We start from the raw sequence: 21,802 nt of genomic DNA on the forward strand, positions 1-21,802 counted from the left end.
TCCTGGATTTGCTGTATTAATTCTCCATGGCTCCTCAGTGTCCTTCAGTATTTTATGTTAATACCCACCTTAAGGACAACTAACTAAATGGATGAACTTGCCTCCCTCATAACATATGCCAATAGATAATCTGGTTATCAAGCAGAACCTGGAGAGAAAACCTAAAAATTCCATAGGAGGAACACCAAAGATGATGCTGTTAATAAATATTGTTACTGATAAGAATAAATGCTTTATGTCAAAATGAAACAGCACTACAGCTTTTACGTAACATTATGCTAAATGCACTCTTATCAATCACATCAGTAAGAATTCACTATTTTTAGGTTTGATATATTTAGCAAACATTGGCAGTACACAATGCTACTGATGACCAAAAGTTCTTTTAGCATTACTATACAGACGCTCTTTTTAACATTTCTGCAAAAAATAAATCATGAGGATATCTCCTAAGTCAAAATACCCTGTTGAGACAAAATGCCTCAGTAAGAAAACCTGTTTTAAAATACTCTTTTTCATTAAAAACCACATATATCACTCAAATTAACCACAATATGAATTTTGACCTGATTTATTCACACAAATCCATCCAAGTTCATTTTGGGCCCAAAATATATATCATAAGGATATCAGTAAATTTTCCAGGTACTAGAGAATCTTGTATAAATGAATCTGTTCGAGTGCTTCTCTGTCAACATCCTTTTCTATATGCACATCATAGTTCAGCTGCACCTCTTCAACCCATTGACTGAGCTGTACATCTGTCTGAAACAATGAAAGCAGATTCTTAAATCAACACCATGTTAAGAAACAGCAGGAGCTTCAAGGTTAAGGAGTTTCAACATTAAGAAGGCAAGACATAATATGAGAGATTAGTCATTCCAAATTATATGGCAGTGATAAATTAATTTCTGGAAAAGCCATTTTAACTCAAATAGGAGATAATAGAGGTAACTTTAAAAATTATCTCAGTCAATAGTCTAGCTATTTTGTTAGCATATTACAACTGCCTTTCTTTATGCATTTGTGTAAGCCTCAAGCATCCTAATTCAGAGGGTGACATTCTCTGAGTGACACGTGCTGAGGGAGCAGCTAACAGTATCATGGAAGAATCACAGGTATTTCTTCTTTTACACCCAAGGAGTGTTGTATCAAGGCTACAAAGGGCTTCTCAGCTGCTCTGTGACTACAGCCGGCTCCAAGAAAAGTTCAAATGATACCACTGCTGCTCTTGGGGCTGAGGATCTACTTCACCCACAGGCGACAAGTGATTCAATCTCTCTAAAACTAACTACTGTTGCGAGAAAGTTTATACGTAAGTCTGATCAGTGTTTTTTTTGTCTCCTAACTAAAGCTAGACCACATAATTTGACCAGGTATCACACACATGATCTACTGATGACCGATGGCAGAATGGACGGAGGGCAGAGGGTGGCCCATTGGGAGCAGCACAGAGAATTCAGCATCTTTGAAAGATGCACTGTCCTTATGTTTGCTTCCAACTGCAATTCAAAGCTAAGTAACTGATTCAAGACGCCTGATGGTAGTCACTTGGCTAGTTGGGAGACCATATCTCTCACTAATCTGTACTTCCAAAAGCTCATACTGCCATATTAATACACATGTTAATACAGTGATTCATGCAGCCTGCTCATAGAGGCTGGGATTTTCCTTTTCACATGAGGACAATTGAAGTACAGGGAGATTGTGCTGGTGGTCAGCCTCAAAAGAGAATCCTGAGTCTTCCACCTTTTAACCTCTGCACAAAATTATATATCCTTCCTTACAGCAATACTGGCAAGCAGCTAACTTCAACTACAGAAATGCTGCTTTAACAGAAAATAAAAAATGTGTCAGTTAAAACAGGCTGAGGGAACTTACCTGGAGCTTTGAAAGTGATTCCTCAAGACTTGGAACTGTCACTAATAAGGACCCTCTTTTCCTTACATTATAAGCAATAAATTTCCAAGCTCTGAAACATATTTAAAGGTAGGTGACCAGTTTTTTGGGGAAAAACCACACATATTTGACATACAATGAATCTAACACTTGCAGTTTATTGGCCCGTGGTAGACTAAGCTTAAAGACTTGCAATACATGCTTATCAGTCATTATTAATATCTAAGCAAATGTATTTGCAGGAATAAAACCAAGCTCTGTATTAAAAACACAGGGAATATATGGCCTCACAATGTTACATTTTGTAACTTTATAATTCTCATACATACATGCATATAATTTGGTATTGTCAAGACTTTCACTATGAACAAAGATTAAACATTGACATTTAGCCCCTTTGCTTTGAAGGAAATCCAGTCCTGAAGTGCAGTCCTTTACTAAGCTTCACAGCAAGCTTCTCTTTACATACATACTTCATGTACAGTCGTGACAAAGTACTTCTCTTAAGACATTAGTAATCAGAGTACTTAAATATAGCCCCCAGCATTCCCCTTTTTTTTTTTTTTTGTTTTGCAAGTAAGATCATTTCTCACAGCACAGCAATTCAGACTAAAAAGAATTTAATTTCCAGCATTCTTCAAATGTCATTTGTCTTCATGCTAGTAATGCAACACTAAACCACTATTCCCAAGTTATGACAGAATCAAATGAATTCTCAGTCCTGTGCCTGGAAATATATCTCCTGGCATTTTGAAACACCCACTATCTGTCACCCATCCACTCTGTGCCTCGCTGGCTGGTGTTATCACCTGGTATCCAGGGCAGCAGGGCAAGCCTCAGCTGAAGCTGGTACAGAATGACAGACTTGGCTGGGACCAAGTGGAGACACAGGTACTCCTTTTTTCTGACTGCCCATTCTAAACTTACGATGATCAAGTTATTTACACTTTAAACGGATGCTGCTGGATTAGCAAAAGATCATCTGTGAGTGCCTTGTACCTGAAAGAGAACCTTAGCCACATGTTTGTTTGCTACCACATCCTTACAAATATCTACTAGAAATATCATTCATAACCATGCTTTGTAGTCTGTATACATTAAAGCTCTGACATCAACGAGTCAGTTCTGAAGATTAAGCTTCATGCTGATACAGTAATCTCAGATTCTTTAGCAGCAAGATACTATTTTAACATATCAGTGCAAGGATGCAAGCCAAGGTTTGTGTAAACAAAGCAGCAGTGTTTAGTGGGTTTAACAATAAACAACTGTCAGAACACCTTAGCAGTTAAGTATAACAATTAGAAGTAGACGGTATGAAACAATTTCCTTATATAAATTATGTATATGGCTTCAAAAAGCACAACCTTAAGGTTTTCTATTATTCACAAGGTTATGCAGATATTGCTAAAGAAATAGGTAACTTGTTTGGACACAGAGCTTACCTGGCCTGTTCCTGTCTGTCAAGAAAATATTCAAAGACATTATTCATTACAACAACATCAGCCTTCTGCAGAAGTGAGGGCTGAGTACAGATGTCTGCATGAACCACCTGAAGGAGAGAAATTTCCCAAGGCATACATTAAGAGACAAATACAGCCTTTGAGAAGTCATGAAGCCTGTTAGCCTAATACAGCAGCTGCTACCACCCTTTTGAACCAGTCACAAAAACAGGTATTTCACTGGCTTTACAGTAGATAAAACTGACATACAGAATCATAATAACCTTTCAAAAATTTCTTTTAAAAATCAGATTTACCTTCTAATTAAGATACTTAATCCATTATGCTAAGTAAAATAAAGTACATCTGAATTTTGGTTTAGAACTGTGTGCCATAAGAGAAGATGGTGTATGTGATGGCTGTTACATTTAACTTCCCTGTATTTTATCACAAATGTCCAGTGATTTCAGGAAAGAAGTTAAGCTAGTTGAAGCTATTTTGAGGATAATAAAAGGCATCTCACAGGGTCAGTGGGTTACTGAAGGATTATAGCTAGAAAAGACACTACAGACCCAGATTTGACAGCTGAATTCTCACAATGCATATTGGGACTGGGAATGTTGGAAAGGCAGGATGCTCAGTAGCACTGGAGGATCCTACTAAACAACTGCCTCTCCAGTCAGCACAAGAGGGGCTGTTTTGATTTCATCTACCTTCACCTACGAAAAAGGATATTAGCACATCATGTCAAATTTCAAAACAAGCGAGACAGGAGAATATGGATGCTCATTAACACTCTGACGTGTTTGATTTCCTCCTAAGACAGAGAAATCTTACTGTCTTATACAATGATCCATGTGGGTCTTTTTCAACTCAGAATATTCTATTATTATGCATCCCAAATCTGATGAGAAATGTAAACTGGAATGTCTTTTGAAGGGATAAGTAGTAGTCAGCATGGATTCACTGAAGTCCTGCTTAACCAATCTGATTGACTTCTGTGATGAACCAACTACCTGCATGGATGAGGGGAGATCAGAGGATTTTGTCTACTTTGACTTCAAGAAGGCTCTCAACTCTGTTTCTCACAACATCCTCAGAGGTAAACTCAGGGTATGAGGGTTGGATGAGTGGACAGTGAGGACTGAGAAATGACTGAATGGCAGATCCCAGAGGGTCCTAAACAGTGGCACAGGGTCTAGTCGGAGGCCTGTCACTACTGGTGTCCCCCAAGGCTCAGTACTGGGTCCAGTATTGTTTAATTTATCCACAAATGACTTGGATGAAGGAGAGATGCCTCCTCAGCAAGTTCACTGATGACACAAAGCTGGGAGGTGTGGCTGATGCTGTGGAGGGATGGGCAGAGAGGAACCTTCTGAAATTCAGCAAATGCAAATGCAGGGTCCTACACCTGGGGAAGAATAACCCCGTGCACAGGACAGGATACTAATGGCAGTTCTAATATTTTAAACCACAACTTAGAAAGATGCTTAAACTACTGGAAAGTTCATGTTGATGTTTCCTTGACTTGAATGATACTTAAGACTTGACCTAAAATTACTCTGCATTTACAGAGTCAGTGACCATACTGACCAAAGTGACCTAAGCACCTCATTCTCCCCAAACATATCCTCACTCCTCTTGGGGAATTTGGGACCACATAAGCATGTCTGGCTGCACAATGAGCCAGAGTCAGACACTGCTCTAGTCAAAACTCCAGTATTGCTGGGTTTGGTTTCAGCTGAATCCGTTCTCTGATCTGCCTGGCTGTGTGCCGGCACAACAGAGGAGGCAGCAACTGATTTTAAAGCTGCCCTGTCATCCAGTGGAATACACACCAAGCCTTTCATCACTACAGTCAATTTCTGAATTGAAGTCTCAAGTTTCCTAAGATCTGTTCAACTGTTTACTTTCCTCCCAGTAGCTAAATGTTTCCTCAAATGGCAAAAGATGCTGAGCAACCTTCTATGTACTTTAACAAACCAAGTGTTGACCAAAGAAACACAAGGTTCACTCAAAGATTTAGCCACTAAAGGTACCATTTCACTTTGCTATCCTTTAGGAACATATTCTAATAAAAATTCAGAATATCTTGAAAAAAACAATCTCTATTTAGGAAGAGTCTCTAGAATGTTTTTCAAACTTGTGTCATGAATTATGACCAGCATCTGGATTCTCACAATTTTTCAACCTGATATGCACCTCTAGAGAGAACTCATTTGGGGGTGAAATAAAAATATAAGATTGAAATGTTCAAAGCAGTGTGATAACAGGAGTCACATGACTAAATTAGCATTTAATGAGACTCAAATAGCTAAGTCCTCCGGCACTGCTTTGAAAACCTATTATCTTATCTTTATGCTCCAAAATGAGTACTTCAGCAGAATTACAAGGTGTGAAGAAAATACATAAAAGCTTACAATAAAAAATATACAGGGCTGAAAAGCATGCTTATAGATCTCCAGCTCCACTGAACTGACAGAGCTCCTAACTGTACTTTCAGTTTCATCACAGTAAAGTGTTAGGAACACAAAACACAAGCAAAACCCAAAGGTTATGGATAAACTGTCAGCAACTGCGACTGAATTGAGCAACCCAATGGTACTGCTTACCCTGTGTTAAATATTAAATATGTTTATTATTTCTTTCTAGGTTAAAATGAGGTTACCTTAATACCCAAGAAATTACCATACTCAGCAGTTCATGTGACTCCATTCAAGAGCACATGCATGCAACACAGGATTAAAGCCAGTATTCTACTTAGCATATTCTATATACCAACTTTTGCTGGTAACAAAATAATGGGTCTGGTCCAGAAAGGAATTTATTTTTCCTCTTTAAAATATTAGTAGCTATTCCCATAATGAAACTAGGGAAATGATTCCCATAATGATAGCATTTTGTTAGAAACCCTTATTTTTGTGGAAGGTACACATACACTGAGATTCTATGAAAGGAAATATGAATAATTTTAAGTCCTTTAAGTATCATTAGATGAAAATTCGCAAATCCTACAAACATTTTTCTGCTAACAAAAGTGAATCACAGACATTTACTTTTGTGTTTGTGACAGAAATTCTTTATACACTCTGTTTCACAAAAGTGAGTGGCAATGATGTCATTGATTTCCCTGGGAGAATCAGCTAAGATTATCTGTTTTGTATGAGCCAATGGGTAAGTCCAGTCACGAAAAAGGCTAAATGATAAATATTTTGATAATTTCCCTCTTCCTCTTTACTATAAGGTCTTTTTTTCCTAATGCAAAGCCTTTATTTAGGATCAAAACAAGCAAAGGCAGATACTTCACAGAATGCTGATTTACCAGCCACTCACTTAAACCAGATACCTTGTACACAGTGGTTAAAAATACAAAAACTAAAATATATATTTAAGTTACCTTTATTCTGTCAATGAACTCATACTTTGTAATCATCATTTCTTGCAACTGGCAAAAGTCTGCATTCATTTCTACTCCATACAGCTGGGAAGCTGAGCTATAAAGATAGCCCTACATTAGGAAAAGGAAATTTAGTAACTGTGATGCGTTTAAAACAAGTTCAAAATTTTCATTTAAAAAGAAGAGAATTAAACACGAGTTAAGATTAAAGAAACATTTTAAAATAGTGAGTTGAGAAATGTCTTTCAGTGGATGTGAAATATTTTTCAGAGCTAAGCTCCTGATTTGGCAATTCCTACTTAAGCCTCACAAATGTTAGTAAGAGATCCAAAATGATACATCAAAATAACAAGAAAAGGAAAGCTCTAAGTTCACTTGAACTGCAAAACAGATGGAAAATAGTCTAAGAAAGAAAAAAGGTGTACAAAACAAATTATGAAAATAGTGTGAAGGAAAAAGACTCTATATGTCATTTTTGCTCCTTGGGAGAACTGAAGAAGAAAATATCAAGAGAAAAGAACAAAAACATGAGACAGAGTCAAAATGAGTGAAAATGGAGGACAATATACCAATAATATAGTGGGATATTTTGATATCAAGTCTTTGTCAGCTTCTCTAAATTACTGTATTACTGACATTTTCAGATGCTTCACACAGATATATATGCAAAAAAAAAAAAAAAAAAAAAGCTAAATTATGACTTAATATTAAGCTCAAAAAATACTTCCGTTTTGGACTAAGATTTTGGGAAGCTGTTGGAAATGTTAAGAAAAAAAGTACAAATACTTGAGCGAACAGTGCCCTAACAAAGATACTGCTTCAAGTGCCACTGTCTCCATTGAGCACAATAATTACACTTAGCCAACAATGGCAAAGACAAACAATGCTGAAGATACAGAATATCTGAGATCCACATGTATTACAACTTCATTATTAAGGTTTTCTGAAACCATTCAACTCAGAGAGTAGAAAAGCAACCTGTGAAGTCACCCCTCCTCCAAGGCAAGACCACATTACAAAGCAGAACTCTTTTTAGAAAGAGTGCTTTGAAAGTATCTTCTACTATAATAATAATACAAGCATTTAAATACTTCAAAAAAAATTCAGCCTAGCCGAAGTGCTACCATTTAAGGACCCAATGCTGCAAATATTTACAAATGGGAGTAAATTTCCTCATTTGAGTGATCCCAAAATTAGACTATTCAAATGAGTAAAATCACATGCTCAAGTGTTTGCAAGATTGAGCCCTAAACACACATTGACTTTTTTAAGAAAGTAGTAATGTGTGTTTTGCATTGCTGTTGGCCATATGTTGTACCAGCCATGCCAAAAGCAATCAAAATTGCACTCAAGTTTCTCGAAGAAGTATTTTATGTGCATTTTAAAATGCAGAGCAGGACAATATGTTTTTGGAGACAAATTCATATCAAAGTCTTCCTTTGTATATTTTAACAGTTTATCAGCTTCATAAAGGAATTTAACATAACTAATCTATATATAGGCATGGTCAAGACATAAGAGGACAAACTCACTTATGAAAGAGACAGCAGGAACGAGCAAAAGAGCAGCATGTGTGACAGCAATATGCTACTCTGTTGGACAACAGACTTTTCCTCTCCATAAGCAAGATCATTTGTAGTCCCTCGTGTGAGGAACAGAGGAAGAACTGAAATTGCTAGTAAACAGCACTTTATACTATTCAGAGAGTCAGATCAGAGGTGCCTCTCAGAATGACCCATCCAATATTGAGTAATGAGAGTAGGCAGTCAGAAAAGAGGGAAAATGTTTGTCACAGTAATAAAATATGAATTCCTGTGCTGGAAGTTACCGCAAATAGCACTGCACCAAGCCTGGAGCCAACGTCAACCACTACCTTTCCTGTCAGGTCAGGCAGTACATGGTGATAAAGAAACTTCAGTTCCATGAGGGAAAAGGAATGCGAAATAAACTCTGGGAAATAAGAACAGAACAAAGGTGTTGGGTGGGCAGTACTAACTACTGCGTAATTAACCATTGAAATAGTAACCTGAAGAATTATCTTCACTGAAAACTTGTGTGGTTTCTTGCCTGCACTAGTGCACTAGGGCAGGGTTTGCAAATCAGAGGTAATCAGCCAAGCAGCCTGTCCCAAGTCTGAGGATTCCTTGCCTTACATGGATAATTTTGAAATCCTTCATGAAACTGAATTACCTTTTTCTGCACAGTAACGTATGTTAAAGAATACAAAACAAAGTAACTTGGAACTGTTTAACTGAAAAAGGAAACGTAGTAAACACAATTTGTGCAAAACTTTTTATGGGCAGACATATTAATAGCTTTAATTTCAATTCCAAAGTTTTAATGAATAGAACGTTCTCCATATAAACCGTTCCCTCAATGGCTGTGCTCTGCTGACAACAGCACTGATCTGTACCACACCACACACAAGCTTTAAGACAGATGGTGCTTTCTACTGTTTTTTGGCATGAGAGAGGAAACCCAGGCTACTGCACGGACTCTAAGTAGTTGTCTTCCTCTTGCATCTTCCTCTCCAGTGGTACATAGCTAGCCTCTTACCTGCCCAGTTTTTGTGGGCAACAATTGTCACTCATACACTGCAAATTAATTCAACTTACATGTGTAGAAGGATCCTTCCATTGGTTATGGGAAATAATTTTGGCCTGTATATTGCAGCAGACTGGACAAAGTCCCCCATCAGCTGGATGTTGTCATGTCCAGCTGAGTCACTGCACAAACCAGTTTAGTTAAACTCAATTTGTTTCTCCTGTTCCCGAAAGAACACTTACCTAAAGATGCAGTTTTGTATGAGCCACACTCTGTGCAGTAGCTCCTACTCATTTTCCCCTCCTCACACAATGAATCAACAACATCATCATCATAAAGGAATGCATCAACATGAATCATGGGCAGTGGATGCTGGTGTATCTGAGAAGAGGAACAAAACCTTAGAAAGACATAACCAAGTCTCTTAACTTCACTTACACCGTGAAGTCACACATTAATTGTCCCACAATCCCCAAGATCCCCACTTTCCCAAAATCCCCAAGATCCATGTTTTTCCCTATGCAACAATTACAAAAAAAAAAAAAAAAAACAACCAAAAAAAAAAAAAAAAAACCCAAAAAAAACCCCCAACAAACTACAGAAATCCTGCATGTAAACTGAGTCATCAAATTCCACTGAGATAGCCAGTAAGTGGTAGTTGACAAACAAAAGCAAGCTGGCTTTGATATCTGAGTAGGGAGCCCGATGTGAATTTTGTCTCTTTAGTGCTTGCTTGGCTATAGAGAACATACAGGGTAAAGGAAGCTTCTTCTCCTCTTTTAATGAGGAGAATCTAACTTAAATTAGCAGAAACGTCAATTCTGCTTCTCAGCCTCAACTGACTATTTTCATCATTGTGCCTTATGCCTCTATCCAGAAGCACCCCTAATTAACATGGGTGTCACCTTCAATCAAAAATATACTAGTTGGGATGCTTGCCTTCTCATCATTTCAAGGGGCATAATCTTCATCCTCCTACTCAGCTTTCCTCCCTTTTCCAGGCTTGCTGCATATGGCCAATCCACTTCTCCCACTGAAGAGCCACACACCACTTTTCTGGGAAATGCATTAACATTCCTTGTATACTGACAGGTCAAATAGGAAAGGTGCACTCTCCTCCCACAGGACTCACAGCCCACCTGTTTCTGAGCCACAGGAATCTGAAAAGAGCTGGATATCATCTCTGGGCTGCCCACATTATGGCAACAGCAAAACATTGGCCCTGTGCTCCTGTTGTCTTTAAGGGGGCTGTTGGAGTTATGGAGCTAGCATTGAAGAATCACTGTGACAGGTGTCATACCACACAGAATGAAAGCTATTCCAAATAACATATGATCAAAGTATTAAAAACTATGAAGCAACTTTCCTGGAGTCATGCAAACATAGAGCAACAGACCTGAGAACCAAAGTGAGATTTCCTATACTTCAACCCATGTTCATTCTCTACTATGAACTACTGCTAAAAATGCTATCAGAATAAATGATGTGCTTCAGCAAAAGCAGACCGTAACAATTAGCTTACTTTCTGAACAGCTTGATGTTCCGAAGTAAACATTGCCTCGATGGGTAAACGATTCCGCAAATCTTCAGCGATATTTCTGAGCACAACATCATTGTTACTCACCACAAGCTCATCAAAGTCATCTACAAATCAAGACAAACAAAAACCCCTGAACAATCATATGCAGATCATGTGGACTAAGTGATGACCAGTACAATACAGTTGCAAGACGTAAACAACACCAGATGGGTAAGATTTATTATTCACGTGCATTTTTCAGCCTTTGTTAGCTTTTCCAGCCAATGACAGATTTGGATTGTAATAACTTTGCCACGTAAAATAAATGCACTGCTTCTCTGAAATCTCAAATTATTTTCATATTTATAAATTTATAACTCACATATGATGGTCTGGGCTGCCACCAAAGTGATATTGTTTCAGTTTAAGATATAAAAAACATCAAAGATGTTTTTGAACTGTTGGAGAAATTACAAAACTGAATAGTTGCCTGAATGCAGGCTTTTTTTTTTTAAATACAAATTTCTTTTTATACGTATGATCTTTCTAATAAACTTACAAAAAAAATTGGGGATAATGCACAGTTCAACAGTTCAACTCACAATACATTTTACATTACCTAAACTATCAAAATATTTCAAATGAGAAGGAAAATAGGAATGGATGTAAACCAATACATTTTTGCAAAACCACAGTGTAAATTTTGCTATTTTTCCAGGATCTTCCTCTATTACTTTAGCACATTTTTTTTAAAAGACATCTAGAAAAAAGATTCAGAAGGAAACCATGTGAACACACTAATCTTTTCTTCTTCCAAGGCTCAATCAATAGCGTCATTACTTCTTCAAACTGCTCTTTTAAAAATGACTGTTAATGCTGGGGACTGTACAACCACCCTTAGCCATCTATTCCAGTGCTTGACTAGCCTTAATATTAGATAGAAAAACCCTTCTTAATTACTCATTTAGATGTCCTGTGCCACTACTTAGTATTTTCTGCCCCATTCACAATGGAAACAGAAAACTTTGTTCCTTTGTATTATACAGTAACTATTTACTTCCCTGAAGACTCATCACATGTCACATCAGTCTCCTTTCCAAGAAAAAACAAGATTTGCCTATCCAGACCCTTCCTGTTTTTTTTTTTCCCCTAGTGTGTGAGGATTCTCAACACTTCCCTTTGGATCTGCTGGACTCTCTCATCCTTTCTGACCTGCAGTATTGAGAACCAGACACTCCAGCTAAAGGTTTACTTACTCTTACCAGAGTTTTCACATCTTGCAGCCAACATCCTGCTTATATCCCCCAATTTCATGTTAAGAGTATGTTCCTAACTGGCATTCAGCACAAGATCTGCTGTATGCCTGTACTCCGCTCTTTTCTTGTTATGTTTTCCTCAAAAGAATAACTAGATGAAATTCCTTTTTGTCTGGACATCTCACTGCTTTGAGGATTATTGAACTGGTTCTAAACAAAGGCACATCTCAGGTCAAAGCTACAAACCCATAAAAGACAACCACCACCACCAAAAAGCAGCCACTAATCTAATCCTGAAAAAATATACCAAACCTATCTACTGAGTCTCATCTAAAACCAGACACATATGTCCCCTCTTCTCCACCCCTTCTGGTTTGCTTCTTGTTTTACTTAGACTGCCAACATGTTGGGCAGTGACTGCGCCTTTTTACATGTACGTGCATCACTCACAAAAAGGAAATTTGACAGCTTTTACAGGTGTTTTTTTAAAAAAAAGCAAGGTTTGTTAGCATTGCTGTTCCAGGTGGGAATATTAGTACAGAAAAGTGTGATGGCAACCAGGTTCAAAATAAATCTACAGAACACACTACAAGTTTCTCTATGCTAATAGATTTAATCTTTCCCATGGATGATAGGAAATGCTAGAAAGAGTGAAAAATTTTAAGGCTAGTATAGGAATCAGAAACCTGCAAACCTTTAAACTATTAAATGCCTCTGAAATGGTTTTTGCTTAAGCACTGTAGTGAGAGCAATATGATTAAAGAAAGCATCATTCATTAGTGCAAAAGGCTCTCTTCTTTAGACTGCAAATGTAAATGGTTCTTTCAACACAAGTGAAAATGGACCCAAACAGATAATCCTGAACACCCTGTAGTAAGCAGCAGAAACTTTAAATTATCTGTATTCCCCTAAGATATATTTGGTTTAAAATGTATTAAATGTACAGTAGTAATGCTCCAAAGCCCTGATGGACCATTACCATTGGTAGTTGTTATACTTCAGGAAGGCAATTCACAGCTCCAAAGTGCTTACAGTTAGGTTCTCCAGAACTTCAGCCCCTAAAAAGATGCACACTTTGCAGCGAGGAACAGACAGAGGCAGCAGCTGCAACAGCAGCAACACCAACACAACAGGTGCAATGCAGCAGCTCCAGCTTGTCAGCATTTTAATTTGAAACCTCTAATGAGCAGCCATCCTGCTAAACTCACAGCCCATCCAACAATTTGCAGATTTGTTATGAACATCCCAAAAGCAAAATGATTTTTCCAACCAGCTCAGGGAAGATTTCTATGGACATGACACAGCACAGTAAACCCAGGTATTATGGGAAGGGAAGGTGGGCAAATCTAACTGTAGCTTAAATGAGACCATCAGCACCACAACATGCCCTCAGAGTGCCAAGGTGCCAGTTTGCTGAGGTGGATAACATCTGAAGGAGCAAGGGGAAAAGCTGTGCTACAGACAGAACAAGAGAGTAGAAAGCTGATATTAGCAGCTGAACAGATCAGTGCCTGTGGGCAATAAGCCTCTACATCTGGCACTTGCTTTAAAACAATACTATTACTATGCAAGAGAGCTCATCCAGCTGTTACAGTGCCTGTTAAGAGTATCAAATTCATATATAGCATTTAATGAAATGCAGGGAAATGCAGGAAGTGTTCCTAGACCACCAGGCCAGCCACATCACACCACAAATACAGAACTTCAGCTCTCTTCCTCCCAGATCTAGTGTGTCAATAGGATCTGCTCCCTCACAGCACGGGTGACCTTTCCTGGCCAACATTAGTGACAGACAGCTCTCCAGACTATACAGTGCTCCAGCTCCACAGAAGAGAAACACACACCTTCAGTGGGACACAGGCAGCACATCCATCTTCCTCTAACCCAGAATATCCCTTCCCTGGGTTCAGTCTGTACAGTACCTGTCACAATGCTGACCCACAGGGCCCTCTGATCTCTCCTTGTGAAACAAAGCATGACACACATGAGTTCTTGTATGCTCTGTACAAAACAAGTCCTAAGGACAACACATATGCAGCTCAAAGAAAAAATGTTGAAACACTGACCCTGAAAAATAAATGACAAATGGAAATGCTCCTTTCTAACTATCAGTTAATATTTTAAAGCACAACAAGCAGGAACAAAAAAGGTGAAGGAGGTCTGAACAGACTTCATCCGAGATGACAAAATGGCAGCTGGAGCAGAAGCTGTGTGCAACACTCCACACCTGTGTGTATAGTCTGTCACTGAACTCTGACACGGAGACTCGACTCCTTCCTGTCAAAGCAAGAAACAGCAACAGCTACCACAATAACTCATTTACTTTTGCAGTATGTAAATATTTGTAGATTGCCACCAAGTAGGAAACACCAGTGCCAAATATGAAAATATGCATCTCTGCTGGTACAGTTTTATCAACTCCACCCTCGTGTTTAACAAATTGTTCACTCTTGAGAATCTCAGTATCGCCTTAAAAGGGATCTTCAAAGAAGAAACAAAAATAGCAAAGTATTTTATATATTATTTTAGTACCTGTTACATACGTGAAATATATACAACATGAAATGGAGAGTGTGCAAGCCAACTGTGCTCACTGAACAGACAACTAACCAGGAAAGAAATGAACAGTTCATGAAACACTGCAAGATGAATCACAATCATTTGTTTATGGAGGAAGTCTGAGTGCGTAGTGTTTGTATTTTACTTCAAAAACCGGTTCCACTGGATTTACTCAACATGCATTTATAAAATTTAATTAACACATTGCAAAAAGCCTCATTATCACCCTGGTACTAGTCAGCCTTTGTACAGAAGCTAAGAAAACATCACAAAGCCTCACACCAGATAGAGAGCACCGCTACACCAACATCTGAACGCCCCTGCAAAATACAGGATTGAAGACAAGCAATGTGTGATTTCCAAATGACAACAGAAGATTACATGTCACTGAAGGAGAGGAAAGAAGAGGATTTAGCAAAGGCAACCACAGCAGCAAGCACCTTATGGTCTTCTCGATATATACTCCAACTCAGAAGAGAAAAGCAAATATTAACAGCCGTGTTACTTAATATGAAGTTAATTTAGTAATTCATGTTTTACTGATACTGGAGAACCAAGTCAAGGAAGAAACACCACATCCCTAAAACTTTAGTATTGCCCTTTTTGGCTAAATAATTTGAGAAACAATATGTGACCTTAGTATACCAAGTACCTCAGGAATTCTAAATATTATTTCTGTCCCAAAGCATACATAGTTATTGGTAGAAAGTAACTGGAATCTTTTTCCAACAGAAATATAACCAGAGTTCATTTTATTAGTTTAAGTCTTTTACACTGGTTAATTGAAAGAAGCTTTGAAGTTAAATTCTAAACAAGGTAAGTCTCATACTGTTTCACAATCCCTAGCTTCCCCCACCATTATTACGTTTCAATGACTAACAACTTAGAAGTATTTGGTATTCTTCTTGAGACCTCTCTCACACAGGTATCACTTGTCACAACAAAGGAAATTAATGCCAATTCCCACAGTTGATGATTCATCCAATTATAGGTAACATCCCATTTTAGTTTATCAAACAGAACAGTGGAAAAGATTTTTGGTATGGTATCATTTTAACAAATAAATGTTAACATGAAAATGCTATGTTATTTTTATCTCTTCTGAAAGGATATTTCAGTTGAAGAAATCACTTCTACAAATTTGGATATGAAGCTTTGTACTAAATTACTTTTTCACATACACACAAACACAAAAACACATACTATACTTGTCACATTACAGAAACCCACATTTTCATCCTTTTTAAAGATACTTATTCCACTTTAGTTTCACCTGCAGACTGAGAGGAAACATTTAAAGAATCTAGTTTTTTCTTATCCTACTTCCCCTTCTTCTCTTGTGAAAATTACCATCTGATAACTTTACCTATTGGAGAACATGCTAATTCCTAGATAATAAAACACATGATAGAACATGCTGGACACACTTGGTCTGCTCCTAGAGTATGATGAGAAGTTTCTTCTCTGTATGCAGAACACTGTACTAAAGCAGCACATCCTCCATAATCAGTTAGGTTGATTTTATCAGATACTCCTCCCTCACTGCCTGTTAAAAGCCTGAATTTACAGCACTGACTGCCCTCAACTTTCAAGTCACAAGATTAAATTGTACACCAACATCTTAAAAAGCTGGTTTGCTCCCAGGACAAGTGAATCCATAAAAAAAAAATTGTACTTAATTATATGCTGTTTATTCTTAAATTAGAAGATTTGCAGTGATTATTATTCAATTACTATTTTGAGTGATACTCTTGATATTGAATATTTTGAGTATGTAGGAACAATCAGCAATTCAGACCAGTATATCACTTTGAAATCTTAGCTTCATATTTAAGTTTCTCAGGAAATGCACAGATTGGAAAAGGATTGTAGGAGTGTTTTATTACACGGTTACATGAACTGAAAAAAAATTTAGAAGTTAGTATCACAACAGTAAGATTTAGCCCTGACAGAAAAATATTTCAATCTTAGACCCCATGATAGAACACAAGAAGCAAAAAGGGTCTTATCACCTTATCTGTGCTTCACTGACATTGACTGAGAGACAGGCTTTGTAATCTGCATTTAAGTGCTAAATACAGCAAAAGCATTCAGTAGTTGCCAGTAGGTAGAGTGGTTTGGTGACTTCAATCTCAAACTCAAGATTCAGATTCCTCTATTTACTTCCCCTGATTCCTGTGTCGTTGCTCATGTAAACAGAAAGCTTGGTCAATTCACTGGTTATCTCCTCCAGCATCCATTCTTACCAAATGCAGTCTTTTCTGCTACTGAAAATTTTAGAAATCTGGGCAGTGGAGGTTCACATGGCCCCAGCTATACATCAAATGCTGGGACCCAGCTGAGGGGGATTGTCAGGGGGGTTTCCCAAGTGGTTTGAATTAGCTCTTGGGCTTCACCCAGGTTTTCTTAGCTGGAACTTCTGGAACATGGTTATTGCAAAAGGATATTAAAGCATTAATCATCTGATTATAAAAAAGTTAAGACACCAAAGGTTCCTGTTCTTTTTTCCAACTCTTCTTATTTAATTTTCTTTAAGATCTAAGACAAACTCAAAAGAAAAGCTGGAATGCAAGTCACCGTGAAATGACGTACATCTCACTGCAGTGTGTGGGAAGAGCTGGCTGATTGTGAAACAGCCCAGCAGTGTTGCTAAGCAGCTGCTTTAAAACAGTAATGTCTTCCATCACACATAAATATTCGGAATTTCTAAAATTCTCAATACGGAAAACCCCACATTCATAAGAAAAGAAAATAAAATAGAAAAAACAAATAGAATCTTTCATTCACTTACAATCCCGTAATTACCAAGTAAGGTTAGTCAAAAATCATTGGAGTGAGAACATGTACAATGTTCTTTCAGTTCAAAATATGTAAGACTTCACTTTAGTTAAGCTAAGTCGCTTTACTATAAATCAATTTGTATCTTCCATGGAAATTTGTCAATAACATTTCATGCCTTCGGTGTTTGAGTCAGAAAACACCAACTAAGTTACAGTAATAACTAAGGCTGTCTTTGCAACAACACTAATCCTAAAGGTCAACCACTTTATTCAGGACTTTAAGGATGCATGAACACTTTAATTCAGAGAGAGGTGTGAAGAAGGAAAAAGCCTGACTCCAGCTAACGCTGGAATCATGCCCAGTTCTCCTCAGCTGGAGGTAAAAGTATAAGCTCAACATCTTGACAGAAACAGGAATGGGATACAGGAGGAGAAGGCAGAGAACTGACAGCCCACAGAAAAATTTTGTCTATGGGGATACAATTTTTGTTTCCATGTATCCTATCCTAGTTTTCATTCAGAATATTATCTCCCCATCCCCACCACTTTTTTTTTTTCCTTTTGTTCATCAGAGATTTGTTTCCTTCTTACATCTGTATCACCAAAGACCAGGCTTTTATTTCTGTGTGGCACAAAGATCTGGTAAATTTTTACGTCTCACATAAAACAGTCTTCCTTATGCACACAGAGAACACCACATTCCCTACTCAGGTACAGCAGCAGAAACCTCTACCAGCTTCTCATTATCCTCAGCCCAAGCACTATTAATTATCACAGGACTATCTAGATGTCCTTAAATGGGCCAGTATAATTAAAATGGGCAGTATAATTATTGAAATGCAACAATTCTGAGGGGGAAAAAAAGCCACACTAAAAAAAGTTACTGCCAGTGTGCAGCCACAGAAGCAGCTCAGAGAAACAATACAAGAGAAGCATCATCAAGAGTGCTATGCTGGGTACATCACAGAAGATATTTGCATCTCTGAGGAAAATGCAAAAAAACTAAAGGAATGTGACCTGCAGGACAAATGCCTCTGCTCACTTACTGTCCAATGCTGCAAGAAAATAAAACCAGTAAGGTACAGATACTGATCTGGTACTCTAGTCCTGTACTCATCAGGGTGAAAGAAATAAAGCAGGACATAGCCACTCGGACAAAGGAGATTAGAAAAAGAGGAACAGGTTAATGACCCAAAGAGGCAGTGAAACATACCTTAATTATTTAACAATTAAAAGTTTTTACACATAGGCATAAAGCTTTCTCATTTCCACTCTTCTATCATATATCTACATGTAAACATATATGTATGTTAGAGAGGGAAACTGCAGGACCTTGAGAGAGCAAAAGAACTGGGTAGACATTGATATTTTTCCACTGGCAACTTTTACAAGCATTAGCATGAGGCCAAATTCTACAGGCTCTAAATGTCTCCACAAATGTGGCAATCAGGGAAATAAGATTAGCCTAAGTCATACATTCTAAATGACACACCTTGGAACAAATATGGTTGCCTTTAGTTCTATACTGCACCAGCACTTCACAAAATACAATCACAAAATGTAAGCAAATGCCAAGGATGCAGATGACTAAAGTACAACTTGATTTCTCAGAATATTAATTAATAGCATCCAGTCAGGATATTAACAAGGAGCATTTTTGAAAGAGAAAATTAGCATAAAATATTATCAGAGCACAAGCCTGTAAGCAAAGAATCCCAAACCAAGAAAGATTCTGAAGATGGCCTAGACTACAATTAGACTACAGAAATGAAATTATATTCATTACTTCAGCTGCTTGATCCTGATTGCCCTGTCCACTCTGTTCCCTGATCAGCAGCATATGAGCTGAAAAGCCATTGAATGGCAACTGTAAAGCTAATTATGTTTAAAGATGATGCACATAGTGAAGCATCAGCAATCACTATTTATGTAAACAGTATAAAAATAGAAGGACACAGATTGCTCAGATGTACAACACACACAAAGTAGTTCAAGATTTGGAACCTAATCTACTTTTTAGGTTGTATGTTAATTATGAAGAGGAAATATGAGGCAAGAATATATGTATCATTTCACTGAAAGAACTAGGCAAAAAGCTGAATCATTAAAATTCAGAAAAAATATTTGAGAGATAAAGGCTAGTGACCATAGCACACTATCTTTCACAGAAACCATCTATGGTAAGTTTTGGAAGTTGTAACATAAAAAAAAAAAAATTAAAATTTATTCACTGACATAGGATTTTGGAGTCTACATAAACTATGCTAAAACATTGACTAAAAATTCCTATGGCAGAAGTAAAACACGATCATAGAATTGAAACAGAGAAAATAGTAAGTATTAGTTTCCTAACTGAAACAGTTCAGCATTTTCAAGTTTCACTAGTGAGCTCCCATGTGCTTTACTATATTTGTAAAGGGGTCAGGAAGCTGAGAAAGCTATATATGCACACCACACAAACCAATACAGTGTGTAGGAGCTGAATGATTTGTGTTAAGTGAATAACCAATATGAATGACTGCATGTGAAATTCAATGAGATTTTTATATATTAGAGCATATGGGAGAGAAGAAAACCACTTCTAACAAGATTATTTACAGTAACCCAAGCACTGTTTAGGAAGTGTCCAGACAAGACCTCAAAAATGGAAGGATGCAGCATTGCTTATAGCAGATTGCTCTAGCATTATGCCTATACACATAGGCAGATATGTGCATGTGCAGATATATACATACACATAAGTATGTGTACATACACAGCAAAATAAGAACATTTAATTGCAATTAACACTAACTACTTCCATCAAAATTCAGCCTTCAAGTCCTAGGGAGGCCTGTCTGTGCTCTAGTCATGAAGACTGACTCCCAGATGCTCTGGAACATTTGGCAATGTCTCTCCTAGGAAAGAGCCCGTTTGGGTGGGAGGGCTGCATGCCTGTCACAGACAGCAAAGGCTGTTCCCAGCTGGTTCTCTTCCCATAAATCCAACAGAGGGCCTGCTCCACCTGGGAAAGATCTGTCCTGCCTCTCCATCTGAGTGACTGTGGGAGCCACAAACCACAGGGCAACAGTGAGTGAGTTTGCAGCTCCAAGTACCTAGACAGCTGGACAACTCCCTGGTGTCAGAGCTGGCCTTTGTGCCACAGTCCCTGTGTGTTGGCTTAGGAAGTTGTTCTCACCCTAAAGGGGACATGCTGGAGCAAAGACCCAAACAAGAAGCACAACCCAAGCAAAGCAGGGCATTACTTGGGGAAGTACTGTACCATATGATGAATTTCTGCTAACACACAATCATCAGGGTAGGTTTACCATCCCAGGAGACTATCATTAATAAACAGGACACACTCGTACTGGATGCTTGAGACTGAGTCACAGAATTGGAGGGGGTCTTCCAGATTCCTATCTGCAATGGAAAAATGCACATGCCCCCTGAGACTAAGCAGCGTTTAGACTTTATTCAGCACAGCACTATGTGACTACAGCTTTAACACACTGCCTGTGTTGAAGTTACCCGTGTTATCCTTTGGGTTCAGTTGCAAATTTACAGCTTCTGCACTGACCCACATTTCCTTTCTTCATCTGCCACAAAATGCTTGATTGTAGCACGCTGATGAAATTACATCCAGGCATAAACGAGGGAGTAACCAGAAAGCTATGTTAACTTAAGGTGACATCGAGTGCGGAAAGCAGCGTTTGTAAATGAGCTCAAGCCGCTATTTCCAAACTTCTGAAGGGCTGCTGTGAACACGTGTGAAGCTGCACAAGACACGCCTAAGACCCAGAGCCGTGTCGGCGCGGCAGGAGCAGCCTGGCTCCGCACGGCCTGCGCTGCCTTTGAGGGTCACCCCGCAGCCCGTCCTGCTCCGCTGCTGCGCCCGCGCCCCGACACCGCGGGCTCCTGGCACGGCTCCCGTGCACGGCCCGAGTGCCCCCGGACGGGCGCCGGGCCGGTGTCCGCCGGTACCTTGAGAGCCGCGTGCCCCCGGAAGGGGGCGGTGCCCCGGCCCGGGCACGCTGCCCCCCGCCCAGGGTCCGCTCCCCCCTCCCCCGGCCCTGGCAGCCGCACCGCCTCACGCACGTGCGCGCCGCGGGAGGAGCCCTCCCTCCGCGCGCCCACCCACCCGCACGTGCGCATGCGGGAGGGCGACACCGACCGGAAGGGGCCCTGTGCGCATGCTCGGCCCCGCCCTTCGGCGCCCTCTCCTGGCGTGTGCTCGCGCTGCCGCTTGGCGCTGCGCCCGGCCCCGCCCCCGCTGAGGTGCGGCCGCAGGGGGAGGAGCTTCGCCCTTCCTGCCCCGCCCACAGCAATCCCTCTCTCCCCGACTTAAGGCGGTGCTGCACAATTCTCGCCTGTGCTGAGCCGGGTGCCGGGTAGATGTTTACACGGTGCCACCTTAACGACGCAGCGGT

At 39.2% G+C, this 21,802-nt stretch overlaps 1 protein-coding gene across 3 annotated transcripts; it reads right to left on the reverse strand.

The window, feature by feature from the left end:
* Positions 1-555: 555 nt before the first annotated feature.
* LOC121331991 lies at positions 556-20,749 on the reverse strand. 3 transcript variants are annotated; one of them, XM_041396914.1, is made up of 8 exons: positions 20,702-20,749; positions 10,802-10,923; positions 9,522-9,660; positions 8,609-8,685; positions 6,736-6,846; positions 3,342-3,448; positions 1,882-1,972; positions 556-765 (listed from the first exon to the last, which is right to left on the reverse strand). In XM_041396914.1, the coding sequence occupies exons 1-8, from the start codon at positions 20,718-20,720 to the stop codon at positions 649-651; spliced, it is 783 nt and encodes a 260-aa protein (XP_041252848.1). In that variant the 5' UTR covers positions 20,721-20,749; the 3' UTR covers positions 556-648. The 3 variants fall into 3 exon arrangements, with proteins under 3 accessions (XP_041252848.1, XP_041252858.1, XP_041252838.1); XM_041396924.1 differs by having other exon boundaries at positions 556-761; positions 8,564-8,685; XM_041396904.1 differs by having other exon boundaries at positions 8,564-8,685.
* Between the last annotated feature and the right edge of the window lie 1,053 nt (positions 20,750-21,802).

This window comes from Onychostruthus taczanowskii, unplaced genomic scaffold (assembly GCF_017590055.1).
Source record: "Onychostruthus taczanowskii isolate IOZ18803 unplaced genomic scaffold, ASM1759005v1 scaffold1, whole genome shotgun sequence".
In the NCBI taxonomy this organism is placed as follows: Eukaryota; Metazoa; Chordata; class Aves; order Passeriformes; family Passeridae; genus Onychostruthus; species Onychostruthus taczanowskii.